Source organism: Pholcus phalangioides, unplaced genomic scaffold (genome assembly GCF_987345545.1).
Source record: "Pholcus phalangioides strain wild (caught in Gottingen) unplaced genomic scaffold, Ppha-v1.0 ptg000018l_1, whole genome shotgun sequence".
Classification (NCBI taxonomy): domain Eukaryota; kingdom Metazoa; phylum Arthropoda; class Arachnida; order Araneae; family Pholcidae; genus Pholcus; species Pholcus phalangioides.
Genome location: NW_028301611.1, coordinates 19,379,661 through 19,394,748, shown reverse-complemented (window position 1 = coordinate 19,394,748; position 15,088 = coordinate 19,379,661). Strand labels below are relative to the sequence as shown.

At 38.9% G+C, this 15,088-nt stretch overlaps 1 protein-coding gene across 1 annotated transcript; it reads left to right on the top strand.

Annotated features, from left to right (window-relative positions):
• Nucleotides 1–6,400: 6,400 nt before the first annotated feature.
• On the top strand, nt 6,401–14,520 carry LOC149071805 (uncharacterized). Its single transcript, XM_089247848.1, has 7 exons — nt 6,401–6,529; nt 7,765–7,872; nt 8,363–8,581; nt 9,799–10,017; nt 11,636–11,872; nt 13,410–13,610; nt 14,079–14,520. The coding sequence occupies exons 2-7, from the start codon at nt 7,773–7,775 to the stop codon at nt 14,324–14,326; spliced, it is 1,224 nt and encodes a 407-aa protein (XP_089103974.1). The 5' UTR covers nt 6,401–6,529; nt 7,765–7,772; the 3' UTR covers nt 14,327–14,520.
• The last annotated feature ends 568 nt before the right edge of the window (nt 14,521–15,088 follow it).

The following is a 15,088-nucleotide window of genomic DNA, read 5'->3' as shown; positions in this document are numbered from 1 at the left end:
ACAATTTTTCATTCAGTTTTACATGCTGTTATAGGCTTACATCAAGACGAACAATCAGTTTTACTTTTTCTCCCGAAAATAGGCTTCAATGAATTCAGATATTCGCGCATAAATCACATGAAGTGCTCCTCTTTCACGAGAGCACCGATACCATTGTGAGAGGCCCTTTATGGGTACATAGGTTTTGATTTTCCTATTTTTTAACTATTTATTTCTTGCCACGTTCATGAGATAGGTTTCCGAATTCCTATAGCCGATCATGGAGAGTGTTGACATGAGTAATGCACCTGCTACCACCACGAACGCCATCTTCCACCCACAGCAGGGGCCACTGGTTTCTCCAGAAGCCACTTCAGCGTCTCTTCAGATAAAATAAGAGAGACGGGACCACAGTGGTTTATGATAGCTGTGCATTTTTTCTTCTTTTCTTTCATGCGACAGAGTTGTATCTTTCTTTTCACCTAGGAGATAGCCACGCTAAAAGTTCTCTGCTCTTTTCATTCCTCAATACTATATTTTTGATGTTTGAGAATGCTTGCTGTAAAAACATTACTTGATAAAAATCATCCGTAATAACCATGAGCAGCACATCAACCGTAACGAAAGACTTAAACTGCCATGAAAACATGTCGACGTATACCCATGGCCCCACATCCTGGAGCAGGGCCCCTAGGTTGGGATCTTTGGTGAACCCAAGCCAGACTTTTTTACGGGCCCTTCATAGTGGATGTATAGCATCAGAAAAACAAAAAAATGATGGTCATTGTCTCGGGCCACAGGGCTGGAGCCCTGTCAGTCCCACCCTTATGGGAGCCGTGCGTATACCTTTCGGGTAGGTCAGCGACAAAAATTTCGGCAAGAAAAGCAAGTAAAAAATTCTAAACTTTTCCTTCAATAATAATCCCTAATATTCTAATTCTTTTTCATTCTTAATTAATTATTTTTAGATTAGCTTCAAAAATTTTATTTAACGTTCATTTTTTCCATATAATTAAAAAAAATTCAAAATCCCCGAGTTTTTGAGAGCCAGAGTTAATATACAGTATTTTAAAATTGTACGTTGCTTTCGTATTATTGTGTAGTATTATTTTTTAAAATAAATTTCAGCTGAGGGAAGCGATATATTGCAGAAAAATAATACTATGTTTTTCGAAATTTTTAGTGTTACTTAAGGCACATCAATGAAGGGTAAGTGACACGCTAATATGATTATTTACTACGAATGTTAAAACACTTTCCAATAAAAAAACAAAACAAAAAAAAAAACACCAAATGATTTAAAAAACCTTATTTTAGTTTCTGAAAGTATCGGCTGCTATCTTACTGTGCAATTTCTTTACAAGCATTATGTTATACGTAAAATAAGATTTTTCTCAGTGAGATTGGCGAGAATCGGCTATACCTTATCAAGACCGCGCATCGATACATTGGTGAATAGGCTTTCGTTGCCATAACACCAAGTAATGCGGTTCCCTCGTAGCTTCCCTTTCACTGCAAAGTTAACCTGAAAAACGGACAATAACAATCCCCCTTTTTCCCTCCTCTGGTTTTTATCTGGTATCTCATACGGCGCACGACGGAAAGCGGCCAAAGAGGAAAGAAGAATACAGAGCTCTCTCCACGGAAAGCGCTGCCGAACATTGACCATATGACCCGTATTTCACAGGACTTTTCTTTTCATCAATGCTTCCGAAAATTTTTCTTTTCTAATTTATTAAATTCATTTTAAAAATAAAAAAAAGAAATTCAATGGCACTAAGTTGATATCGAATCCATTTAAAGAAAATTTAAATTAATGTCGTAACTTTAAGGGGGAGGGTGCCTACGCTCCCGCTTCACGCGCCACCCCTGGTGATTAAGAAAATAAGTAGAATGGGACAAGGGTGGTGAAAGTTTTATAATAAAACTGAATAAACTGTCACTAAATGTAGTGAACAAAACAGTGTGGAAGCAAACGAATGACTAAAAGAGTGACTTTACGGGTGCATTTGCAGGGTCAGGAAAATAATACTTGAATGGGAGAAGGGTGGCAAAATTCGTGTATCCCACAAGCGGCAAAACCATAAATGCACCATGCCAGAAATTAGTGTTTCCTCAAAGTTCTAGAGCACTTAAGTGGCCCGCAACACATTTATAGAAGACTTAAGAGGCCCGGACACATTTCCAGATCATTTTAAGTATCATTATAACATTTAGAGATCGCTAAAGTGACTCTATAGAGGACTTATCAATAGGAAGAATGTTAGTCCAATCGCCAACAAACAAGGGAAAGGTTTTTCTCGCTTTTGGCACACCAAGTAAATTACTATTAAAAGAATATTTCATATTTTTTTTTAAAGGGTGTTGATGAGGTAAGCATCATTCAAACCCTCCTTCACCTTTGTTATCAAAAGTCAGCAAACCCGAAAACTCCTCCCCCCATCGATGCTGACGTAATACTTGAATGACCCCTATACCACATACATTCATAGTTTTACTTTATCTCTGCAGTGGGTGTGAAATATTTTCCCCTGTTTGTAGTCCCATTTTTTTCCACTTCACCGAAATCCAAACTACAAACTACACGAAGTTGTTAGTACAACGAGAGACGTCTCTTTCTTTCTTATCTTCCCACTTATATGACCGTTATATCTTTTGTGGAAAACGTAAAAGAAGGAGTTTCTCATTTTTTCTGACGAGGAAATTATTTCAGTTTTCGATTCATTCTCTTCCCTTCTAATTTTCTCGCAGTTCTGTAAACATTTCTCAGCATATTACATAACAATCCTCGGTATAGAGCAGCACGCGTGCGCGAAGAAATATATCAATTAGCTATTATTATTATTTAACCGCACATGCAACTCGTACACATTCCTTAGCAGAATTTCAGATGAATCGGTACATGATTGTTTTGTGAAGGTTATATGCATGGCCCCTAACATCTTGATGTTTTTTTAGAGTTGTGCTTGTTTCGTGTTCTTGCTGGTGCTGCCGTCTGTCTTCCATAGTTATATCAAACAGCTGCAAAAAAGGCGCTGCTGTGGTGGTCGAGTGGTCACAGCGGACTCGCATCCCGGGTTTGAACTCCATCGGCGCTACAGTGGTGGTCAGCTGATGTCCGTTTTCTGTGGTTCCCAACTTCGAGGCGCGGATGCGAGCTGATGTCCCCGTTGAAAAGTCTCGCCACAAATATCAAAAGGCCTACAAGGGTAAAAATATTCAATCAATACACTTCATTCATAGTTGGAAAAACAAATGACATCTGACAGCACTATAACAAGCATTACACAGAAACAAAGCTCACGTTTGGTTCACAAAACGTACACGTAGGGTTACCAGACGTCCTCATTTTGATGCCATTCCAAGTGTCCTCCTACGTTTCAAAAATTTGTCCTTTTGTCCTCCTTTTCAGGTTTCCGGAATTACTTTTCTTTTTTTCTTTTCTTAGAAATTTTTTTTGTCCACTTTGAAACGTACATCTTCGTTAACATGAGTGTTTTTTTTTGTGTGGTTTTTTCCCATTGACCAATAGCCATCGAAATTAACAGAAGTTTTTTTGCGGGAAAAATGATTGTTACGGTCAGTTTTATCGGTCACAACAGTGGCGCCATCTGTTGTGGAAATTTAGAGAAGTGACGTCACTAAGGGTGCGCGTGCAGGCATCTACCTTTCTCAGTACGAACTTGGTAACCCTACTTATACGCAAATTCAAACATGTACCATTACGTTAGAAGTTCCGTAAAGGAATATGGACGAGATGTGTGTGGTTTAGTAGCAGCATAAAGGTTTTTTTGAACCAAAAAACTGCGCTCAAATGTCATTAAGTGAGCATCATGGTCACCTATCGCGAGATGCCCGTGTTTGATTCGTACAATTGACATAGAGGTGGTCGGATGAAGGTGATTTTCCAACTTCAAGATGAGCTGGTATTCAAAAGCATCGTAATGCGATATCTACAAAACATAAAGATTCGGGCATCGGACACTTTCACATCGATCTACTACTACATAAACGTACATGAACCTCGCAAACATTCCTCTGGTGAATTTATAGCGAACTAATGCATTCTCGAACGTGTGTCGTGTGTGCATGTGTGGCCCTTACACAATTGTGTTGTCAGAGTTATGGTGTTTCGTACTCTGGTGGTTGCTGCCATCTGTCTTCCATATTTAGAAATGAAGATTATTGATACCCGAATTTTTTTGTGTTATGTAAGTTTTGTGTTGAAAGTTTCTCCGCTTTCTGTAGAACAGGGCCGTCTTAATAGCGTCATGGCCCCAAGGCAGAATGGTTTTTCTGAGACCTTCTACCGGGTTGAAAATGCGAAATGCCTTCCTACCAAATTACATGCGTACTCTCGAAAATATTTACCGAACCAAATTGTTATGAGTCCCCCCTCCTGGAGAGAAACTTTTCTAAATGGGGGGGGGGGGACCGGCTTGCATTCGTACCTCGAAAATGGAAAACCGTTCATAACGAATCTGTAAGACAGATGGCAACACGTTCCGAATGCGCATATTTCCGTACGACGTGCATGTCTAAAAATGAATAAATTAGGGCAGGGAGGCCCCAACCTGGGATCCGTGAATTCTTTGGGAGTCGTTGAGAAGTCCTGAGGGGAACCGTGATCTTGAATAAAAGAAAACATTCAAATGAATATTTTGCTCGTGGCATACTCTGTAGAACACGAGTTGTTTCTGTAGGGCCCAAATAAATAAATAAAACATCAATATTTTTTTATTGTACACCTCACGCCACTTGATGTGATTACCTCGGGACTCAGAATTTTTGATTAAAATAACCGATTGATAACTTTATCCCAACAAAATGAACAAAAACCACGAGCAAATAAGATGACGGTGAAAAAAAACGAGATAGCTACGTTTTTTCCCTCACAAAGAAGGTTTCAAAATTTGTTTCCGTTATAAATCGGTGATTATTCATAATCACAAATGATCTCGGTAATTACGATCAATTACACCAAACTTATCACTTTCACCGCTGATTATGCAGAGCTCTCATATAAAGTTGGTAAGTTTGATAACTCACCAATTACTTAATATATGAACCACATGAAAAAAAAAAATGCAAAAATTCTCTTGATGAAGCATTAGAGAAGATATCGTTAAGGTCAGTGCAAATCTGTTTTTAGAGTTACTATTTAGAGTACTGTAATTCCCCAAAGTCGAGTTATCCCGCGTAAGTCGGAGTACAATATTTCATGCAGAATTATATATACATCGGTAAATTGGGACCAAAACTCAGGAAAAGCAGCTATATTTTAGTGAAATATACAATCTAGAGAATACAATTATATATTCCTGCACATTTACTAAATCTAAAGTAAATTAAAAGTTTTATTTTTATAATTTTTATTTTCTTCATAAAATGTAAGTTGCTTCCTGGCCGCAACCAGGGGGGGGGGGGGTTTAAAAAGTCCATATGACCTGAAATCTCTTCAAACGAACGTCATGTGTGTAGTACGCTTTAAATGGAGTCGTAAAGCAAACTTAATTCCTTTTGATCTTTACTTTATATATTGACCACAAAAATCACTTGGGTAGAAAATGTGGAAGGGAAGCATTGAAATTTCTATGATAGACAACAAAATCCCGTCCAAGGGAGTGAAAATCGTTTCTGAAGTTCCATTGCAGCATGTGGATGACCTGTCAGAGACAACGGGTGTTTCCGTAAACCTTGAAGGTACCACAGGAAGACAGTCCTAATACACACCTGGACCCTATAAAACGGTTCTACCTATCACCTTCAGGCGGTGGCTTCTGATGACTATATGGTACATGGGCGGAGATACGGGGAGCATGGAGGGCATTGCTCTCCCTACCCCCAGCGTCAAAGGTGGAGGCGAATAATCTAATGTACTTGTGTATATTTGAATTGACATTATCCTCATCGTGCACCCCCCCAGAAATAATGACCATGCCCTCCTCAGACGTCCAAGCCTATTTCCTCCTATGATATGATAAGGTTCATTTTGATTTCAATTCCTTCAAGGTTTTACTAGGCGTTTCGAACCACCTTGTCTATTCTTTTATGACTTCGATATGGTTTTAGTGACCTATAGAAATACTTCATCCTAAGAAACCTCTAAAAATGTGCTATGATATCTAAAGTAAACAATATAAATTTCTCAGATCAACTGTTATACAATGTTCAAATAAACTTACGCGTAACCTTATCGAAATATAGCTCCATTTTCTTACATACCCTTCAAACAATAGACTGTGATGGCGGAAGTGTTGACAAACATTAAATTTATGTAACCGGAGATAAAAATGAGAAAGAGAAACGAGAGATGTTCCCGAATTTTTTCTTTTTTTTTCATATTATGACGGACCTCGAGATAAGAAAGTTTGCGTGTACATTAGGTGAAATTTTTCGTTTGAAGGGAAAATAGAGCTAACACGCGTCGATGACCCCTGTGAAATGGACCTAATTTACGTGGTATAAATACCCCAGGCGGAGGTGAACGAAGTTATTCCTGTCTTCGGTGTCCAGGAGAGAAGATATTCTACCACGAGAGGTAACATAGGTGAGTTTAATTTGGCAGAATTATTATTATGTGGTAACTTAGAACTTTTAAAAACGCTTCTATGAAGTCTTTTCGCGTTCTCGGAAATGTGAAGATTGCATTCCGCTTTTCGTTGACTAGTTTGTCTTGGCCTAGAATATGTCGTACGGTTTGAATCTATACCTTCAAAAGGACATAAACTTGATCGTGGGGATGTACAAAAGAGCTATGCGGGCTCTTGTTGGTACACGGGTCTCGAGCTGTTTACATTGGAAGAACGCAGGTGTAGAGGGGATATGATCGAAGTGTTTAAAATCTCCAACGGGATGGATAGGACGCTCGTGTTAAAGATGCCAATCCGAGTGCTTCGACAAGTGCACACCAATATTGATTAGTAAAGAACAGCTACAGGTTGTGGTGTCACAGGGAATTTTTCTCTAGTAGGGTTGTGAATGAACGGAATAGCTTACCCCGGGAATCGTGGTTGCTTCCACATATAGAAATACGATATTCATATTCGGGAAAAATCGAGAGAAGCGTTTGTCCATACTCCTAGATGAAGACACCCATGATATTTTATAGGCTTCATTTCTTTTGTTTAATTAATTTCGTATATCTTTAGAGACAGGCAGCTACTTGGTCAAATGATGCGGAGAATAGTCACGACCGTGCAAAAAGTGCTTGTAGCCAATAGTGTACAACGTCCTAGCCTTATCCTGGAAAAAAAATTCTCGTTTCTTTCGGGTTCCTCTCTTCTATTCGTATATTGACACTTAACTAAGTTATAACTACGTTCTTTCTGATTCAAACTATAGTAAGAAAAAAAATTCGGGTTTTGCCAACTTCAAAGTAAAAAAAAATGTTAACAGAAAACATATTTTAACAAATTAATGAATCACAACCACACATGGTTTTAATCAGGCAAAGAGTTATTGCCGTTAATTGGGCCATCTATCAGCAAATTCAAGATACAATATGGGAAGAAAAGATTTCAGCGTATGACCAAAGCCGATTCTGAATTTTCATCTCCAAAATGGCTGCAGTAATTAACGTCTAAAGGACCCTTTGCATTTATGCAAAGCTAAGCATTTCAGGGTTAAAAAAAAAACTGTTTATGAATAGTAGAATTTGCAGTTGAAGATCAAACCTGAGTTTTCTTAACAAAATACTCGAAATAATTTTCATTGTCTCCCCTTGTCTTCTCTCTCCATGTACATAGTATACTAATAATTTTAAACTATTTTTATCATTTTCAGCCCTGAAGATGAATTCTTTGAACGTGATGTTCGCAAATGTTCTATTCACCATATTTTTACTAAGCGGAACCGTAAAAGCCAAAGGTTATAATCTCGTCAAATCTAGAAGTACGAATCGATTTTATTCATTTTTTACCATGTTCTAATAGATCTACAGCAAATGGAACTGTAGCAATAAGAGAGAGCTTTTTATTATTTAAATTCAGATTAAGCAAATGAAATGAGTGATTACATAACTTACTTTTTCATTTTTATCTGAGAATTATGTTAAAACGTCTAGAGTTTTATTTGAAAAGTTCTGATTTTCAATTTTTCTATGAAATTAATATGATTCCATTTCAAGTCAGTATCAACATCTCAATAACATACAATAGGTCAAATAAGAGAGTAATAATATAGTAAATAGATCAGGTGGCTGCGCAAAATTTCAACACGTATTGCGTTCCTTTAATCTGCTGAATTAGAACAATGTTTAAGCAAGAGGTCTGATTGTTTTCATTTATCATCTCCGTTTCTATTTTATTTAATAATTTATCCGATACTTTTATAAATGAACTCGCTTGATTTTCCGTAATTTGTGCTGTCATTGCATCCCAAGGAATCGCAAGGCAAATGCCCGATGTTACAGGGATGCCAGGTATGCCCGACATGACTGGAATGCCAGGAATGCCCGATATGACCGGAATGCCAGGAATGACCGGTATGCCAGGAATGCCAGACATGACCGGTATGCCAGGGATGCCAGGTTTTCCAGGAATGCCAGGGGGTTCGACTGTTGCTCCATCAGGACCTGCACCTGCTGAAGGCAGTCGCCACAGTGAGTAAAAATCACGTTTCTTTACGATTTTAAATATGATCAATATGTTTCTTCTGATCTGTTCAAGTGTGAGTTCACGTATGGTGAAAATGCTTCCGCCACACAAAATCACTAAATACACCAGTGATTTGTGTGGAATATTGCTATATCATACACAAAAAACATGTCTGTACACGTGAACAAAATATTAGAGGGAATGTTCACAATGACCTAAATATGAAGAATACGGATGATTTGATTGATACCTTTGATTTTGTTATTTATTGAATTTTTTTTAGCGCATAGTGCTCTTTAGTTTATCGCACCAATATGGATATCCGATCTTAAATGGGATCGTGTTTCCAGAATGCCTCTGTAAGTTGGTACGGTAATTGTACGATTAGTACTTCGCTAATTGACAGTATGGGGATGGTACCCAAACTATATAGTCAGCAATTTGAAGAATTTAATTGATGCCATGGTTGTCCGTGTTAGGTTGGATTCAGTGTTAATGGAAAGATAGAAATCGGATCTTCAGTGGGTCTTCACCTGGAGTAGAAGATGAAGTTTGCAATTCCTCTGCAAGTAATAGAAGATAGCGCAAACGCCTGAGGCCGAACTGCAACTGCAGGACAAGAAATGCAAATTTCAAGGTCATTTGGTGACCATAGATCAAAAATGTGACCGAAAATCTGTTTTGCGTATTTACAATTCAACATTACCACGTTGTTGATGCAACGAGAATAGCTGGGGCAAGAGTTTTCCTTCGAAAACATTCACAGTTGACTGAAGTCATTCAAATGACAGACCTTAAAGCTATTGCACATGCATTGACTTCATGGTGGATACTTTCCACGCACAAAAGTTTTTTGATTCAAAATAGACAATAAGAATGAAATTTTTGGATTCGTGAATGCTAATTTCGGACATTGAAAAATTTGGGACATTTTTTTATGAGTTTTTGGGTTACGCTTGGAAGCTATTGCTTATTGATGGTTTGTGAGGACCTGTTTATCCACTTTTTTGCTGTCATTTGGAAGGTGAAGCCAGTCATTCTTATGAGCTCTCTCTGGATTTTATTACTTTATCAAAGAAATAAATGTCTTCTAGGTTATTTAATTAAAATGCGAATCTGTATCATCCAATTCATGTCGTCTCACAACAGTATATCACAGTTTGAAACTCATTAGATAATTACTTAATCTGACTTAATTGGTTATTATCTTTCTGCATCTTAGGAATCGCTCGTCAGATGCCAGATGTCACAGGAATGCCAGGTATGCCCGACATGACTGGAATGCCAGGAATGCCCGATATGACCGGAATGCCAGGAATGACCGGTATGCCAGGAATGCCAGACATGACCGGTATGCCAGGGATGCCAGGTTTTCCAGGAATGCCAGGGGGTTCGACTGTTGCTCCATCGGGACCTGCACCTGCTGAAGGCAGTCGCCACCGTGAGTTAAAATAACGTTTCTTTATGATTTTAAATAACTATGACCAACATGTTTCCCCTAAGCTTTGCTCGTGTGCGTTCACGTATGATGAAAATACTTCGGCTCACACAAAATCACTAAATATACCATTGATTTGTGCGGTACATTGCTATATCACGCATAAGTTAGGGGGAACATTGAGCACGACCAAAATATGGAGAATCGGATTGAACCTTTGATTTCGCCACATTTTTTAGCGTATAGTGCTCTTAAATGGAATGCGTATTCAATCCTGAATGGGATCGTGTTTTTAGAGTGCTTCTGTTATTTTGGTACGATTTGCACTCTGATTATTACTGATACGGTGAAGAGTGGTGGTGGTCGAGTGGTTATAGTGACGGACTCGCGATGCGAGGATCCAGGTTCGAACCCCACAGTGGTGGTCGGATGAAGTTGGTTTTCTGTGGTTCCCAACTTCGAGGCGCAAATGCGAGCCGATCTCCCCGTTAAAAAGTCTCGCCACAGAGAGCAACAGTCCTACAACGATAAATCATTCAATCATAACACTTCACTCATAGTTAGAAAAACTGGTGGCAGATGGCAGCACTACACTTAACAAGCATTATAGAGAAACAAAAAACTTCACGTCTGGTTTCACTACACGTACACGCACATTCCCGCATGTACCGATTCGTTGGGGGTTCCGCGGGGGGTTGTGTGGGCGGGGTGCATGTGTGGTGTAGCAGTAGTAGGTAGGGCCTCCAATAAATGGCTCGGGGATCCATGATGTTCTTAAGTCAGCCACCTCGTTGGGCAATTTGCCTGTTGTGGCGTTGTATTTGTATTGTATTGTATAGAGATAATACCCGCACACTATTGTCAGGAAATTTGAACAAATTAATTGATTTTTGAGGTAGATGCGTGTGAGGTCAGACTCAGTTAATGGGGAAGGGGATAAAAATCGGAAATTCATCACTCAAGGGAGTGGAAGATGTTGTTCTTAAATTCATTTGGACAGTAATGGAAGGCAGTTTAAATAAAATTTATTTAGGAATTTTTGCAAATTGCAATTCATGGAGAAGAAATACTGGTTTATATAAAGTGCATTTGGAGAGCGTAATTCACAAAATTTGACGAAAGATCATGCCGCACATTAATAATTCTCAATCAACACAATTCATATAGCGGGGATCATTAATGGCATTTACAGCTGCCAAAATGACAGATTTTAATCGACACTTTTGCACATAAATTGGCTTCTCGTTTCATACTTTTTACCTAAGAAATTCAAATGCAAAAAAGATAAGAAATCAATGGACACTCCTAAATTCTAATTTAAGACTTCGCGGGATAAAGTAGGAGCTTGTAATTTATTATTGCCTATATAGAGACCTGTTAGTTCACTTTTTGTTCTTATTTGAAAGGAAGGTAGGAATGAGCCATGCTTTTGAGCTTATTTTCGCCAAAGAAATGCTCGCAGGTATTTAATTAAAATCGTAATCTGTTCATCCAAATGATTATACCCATGTCGAGTCCCGCAACAATAGAGCAAGTTTCAATATCCACAGTTCCTAATTTATTTGGAACTCGAATTACCTGATCTGACTTTATTGACCATAATTAGCTTTCTATATCTTAGGAATTGCTCGTCAGATGCCAGATGTCACAGGAATGCCAGGTATGCCCGACATGACTGGAATGCCAGGAATGCCCGATATGACCGGAATGCCAGGAATGACCGGTATGCCAGGAATGCCAGACATGACAGGAATGCCAGGCATGACCGGAATGCCAGGAATGCCAGGCCTGCCAGGTATGCCAGGAGGTTCAACTGTTGCTCCATCGGGACCTGCTCCTGCTGAAGACAGTCGTCACAGTAAGTGGAAATTACATATTGTTTCAAATTAAACAAATCTTGTGAAAGTGATCTAGATATTGTCTATACTATAATATACTATACTTTGATTTCATCCATAACTTTAATTTCATCCATAACTTTAATTTGCCATTGAATGTGTACCCAGTATGGGCCAGGCTACATTTTGCAAAATTCATTCAGCTTCAGAAATCACGATGAATTCATTGTGTCGTTTGTGGGGAATATTCTTGTAGGGAATGTATGTATGTATGCTGTGGTAAGGCAGGTCCACACAACTAAATACTTCGTCAGCAGGGGACGCAAGCATTTTGGTGCCCCCATTGAAGGAGTGGTTGTGGGGTAAATTCAACGCCCCACTCCGGTTCGACACCTGAGGAAACAGATCCGCCTGTTCTTCCCTGAATTGGTGGATACAAGATACTCGATGTGCCTCTATAAAATAAAAAAATGGTAGAATCGATCGAATTATTCCTGTGGTGTATCTCTCGTGAGCAAGGCGTTTACAAATACGATGCAACCATTTAGTAGACATCATGATCATTTTTCATCATGAAAATAATTGTTTTGTTAATTGAGAAGGAGTACTGGAATGTTAACTTCGCAAATTGAGTCATTCAATTTGCATCGATATATTTCACCTAAAATTGAATTAAAAGGTCTTGTATTTGAAAACCCACATACATGGTGTCCCATAAATTCGTAAATAGAATAAAAATTCATAAAAATTGAAGGAATTGTGGTATATTTAAATGCTGTGAAAAACGTTATTATCACGAAGGGATTATTATATATTTTTTTGGGACGGGAGGATTAGTTCAGTTTTTTTGTCGATAGAGGGTGCTTTATGAAAATAAATCACTGGAAATATGTTAATCAGAGTTTTATAGTATGCAGAGTGTAAGATTAAAGCTCATTTCTGAATTTTCCTGTTACTGGCACTCTTATTTTTTCATTATGATCTTGGCATTGTTGGGTGAAAAATAATTGTGAAGTTGTTCTACTTCAGCCACAAATTTCCGGCAGAAGCTTTACGAACGCTTCGGACACAGAAGAGATTGAAGAAATAGTTATCAACGCAGTTCTGTGATTTTTCTCCTATCGACAAAACATTAAAATAATTTTGCCTGGAAAAAAATATTTGGTGTGGGAGAATTACTTTTTTTTTCACAGAACACATTCAAATAGACCAGTCTCAAACTTTTTTTCCATCGCTCCCTTCTTTAGAAAAATGTTATTCCCATCGCCCCCAACTCAAGTCAGCCCATAGGGTCCTATACTAAACCCATAGCTTCTACCGCCTCCTCGGACCATTCCATCGCCCCTTAATGGGCAATATTGCCGACTCTGGGAACCACTGAAATAGAGCAATTCCTTCAATTTTTATGAAGTTTTAGAGTATTTCCGAATTTATGGGACACGTTGTACTTTACAGACATTTATACGAAGAACGTTTTAACTTTTGGATTCACTTGAAGTTTTTAATTGATTCAAAATTTGTTTGAATATTCATTGCTGGATATTCATCCATTTTCAGGAATTGCACGACAGATGCCAGATGTCACAGGGATGCCAGGAATGCCCGACATGACCGGAATGCCAGGTATGACCGGTATGCCAGGGATGCCTGATATGACTGGTATGCCAGGAATGCCAGGAATGCCAGGTTTTCCAGGAATGCCAGGGGGGTCGACTGTTGCTCCTTCAGGACCTGCACCTGCTGAAGGCAGTCGTCACCGTAAGTAGAAGTCACGAGTGTTTTTAGAGTTAAGCTAAGTATAAAATTAATCAATCTAAGTAAGAGTGCATGATTATGTAGTTGGAATGACAACTAACAACAACAACAACAACTTGTAATTTTATTGAAATCATAAAAATGAAATTAAATGAATCGTTATAATGCTAATTTTAGAAACGATTTGACCATTTTTGTCGCACCACAGTCATTTTCTGCTTACGAGAGTTAATTTGACCGGGACCTAAAATTTATTGCTGATTCCGAACGGCAGCGTTCAACATTTGCCTTATTTTAAAACCACCGAAAGGTTGGTGCATTAACCACTCGGTGTGCGACTCCGAGTGGTAACAATTTTTTTGTAGTCAGTGTCTTGTCAACCTGGGCGTCCGCGTCCAAAAACGGTTTTGCAATTAACTGCATTGTGAGATGTGGTCCATTATCACTGACTTCATACTCTTTTATCTTAAGGAATTGCCCGTCAGATGCCCGATGTCACAGGAATGCCAGGTATGCCGGACATGACCGGAATGCCAGGAATGCCCGATATGACCGGAATGCCAGGTATGACTGGTATGCCAGGAATGCCTGATATGACAGGAATGCCGGGTATGACCGGTATGCCAGGAATGCCAGGACTACCAGGAATGCCAGGTGGTTCAACAGTTGCTCCATCAGGACCTGCACCTGCCGCCGAAGGTAGTAGAAAAAGTCAGTGAGGATACGAATATCAACTACTATCATTTTTTACCTTCGTTTCAGCAACTAGAAGCATGTCAAACCCTACCTGGACAAAACTTTGTATTCACGAGTTGTGACGCGCTCATTTTTAAGACGTACTCTTAAGATGATGACACATCAAGGGAACATGAGTAAATTGTAGTCTTGAAAATAAAGACTAATATAAATTCAATTTATCTGTGTTATTGTTTGTGAAGTTCATTTTGTGGCATTGAATCAAAATCGACGTTTTTCAACCTTTTTACTCTTGCGGAGGGTTATGAGACGTCCTCCTTTAAGAGGTCATGTCTTTCTTTCAATGTCATTTCAAGCATCCTCCCACATTTTAGAAAGAACCCCTTTTCAAATTTCCGGAATTATTTTCCTTTTCTCTACCTGGAGAATTTTCACACTGATAAACATACACTGGTGTGCAAAAATTAGGGACGAAGCGGAAAATAGAGGTCGAGTATTCTTTACAGATGAAAGCCGATTTATAGTCTGACTAGCGATTCTGGATGCATACACATCTGGAGAGAGTGGGGGGGGGGCACGCAATAGCCCCTCCAATATCATCGGAAAGATCCGATTTGGAGGTGGCAGAATTCTCGTTTATGAGGGTATCATGCTTGGTACCCGTATATCTTCCAAGGTGGTTCAGTCACTAGTTCCAGCTATTGTACCGAAATTCTCCTTCCTCACGTGCGTCTTTTCAGAGGTGCTATGGGTCCTCAGTTCTTCTTCATGGACGATAGCGCTAC

Coding starts and splice junctions, on each gene's coding strand:
- LOC149071805 (XM_089247848.1), top strand. CDS start 7,773: ATGAATTCTTTGAACGTGATGTTCGCAAATGTTCTATTCACCATATTT. Junction 7,873..8,362: donor TAATCTCGTCAAATCTAGAA/GTACGAATCGAT, acceptor TTGCATCCCAAG/GAATCGCAAGGCAAATGCCC. Junction 13,611..14,078: donor TGCTGAAGGCAGTCGTCACC/GTAAGTAGAAGT, acceptor TTTTATCTTAAG/GAATTGCCCGTCAGATGCCC.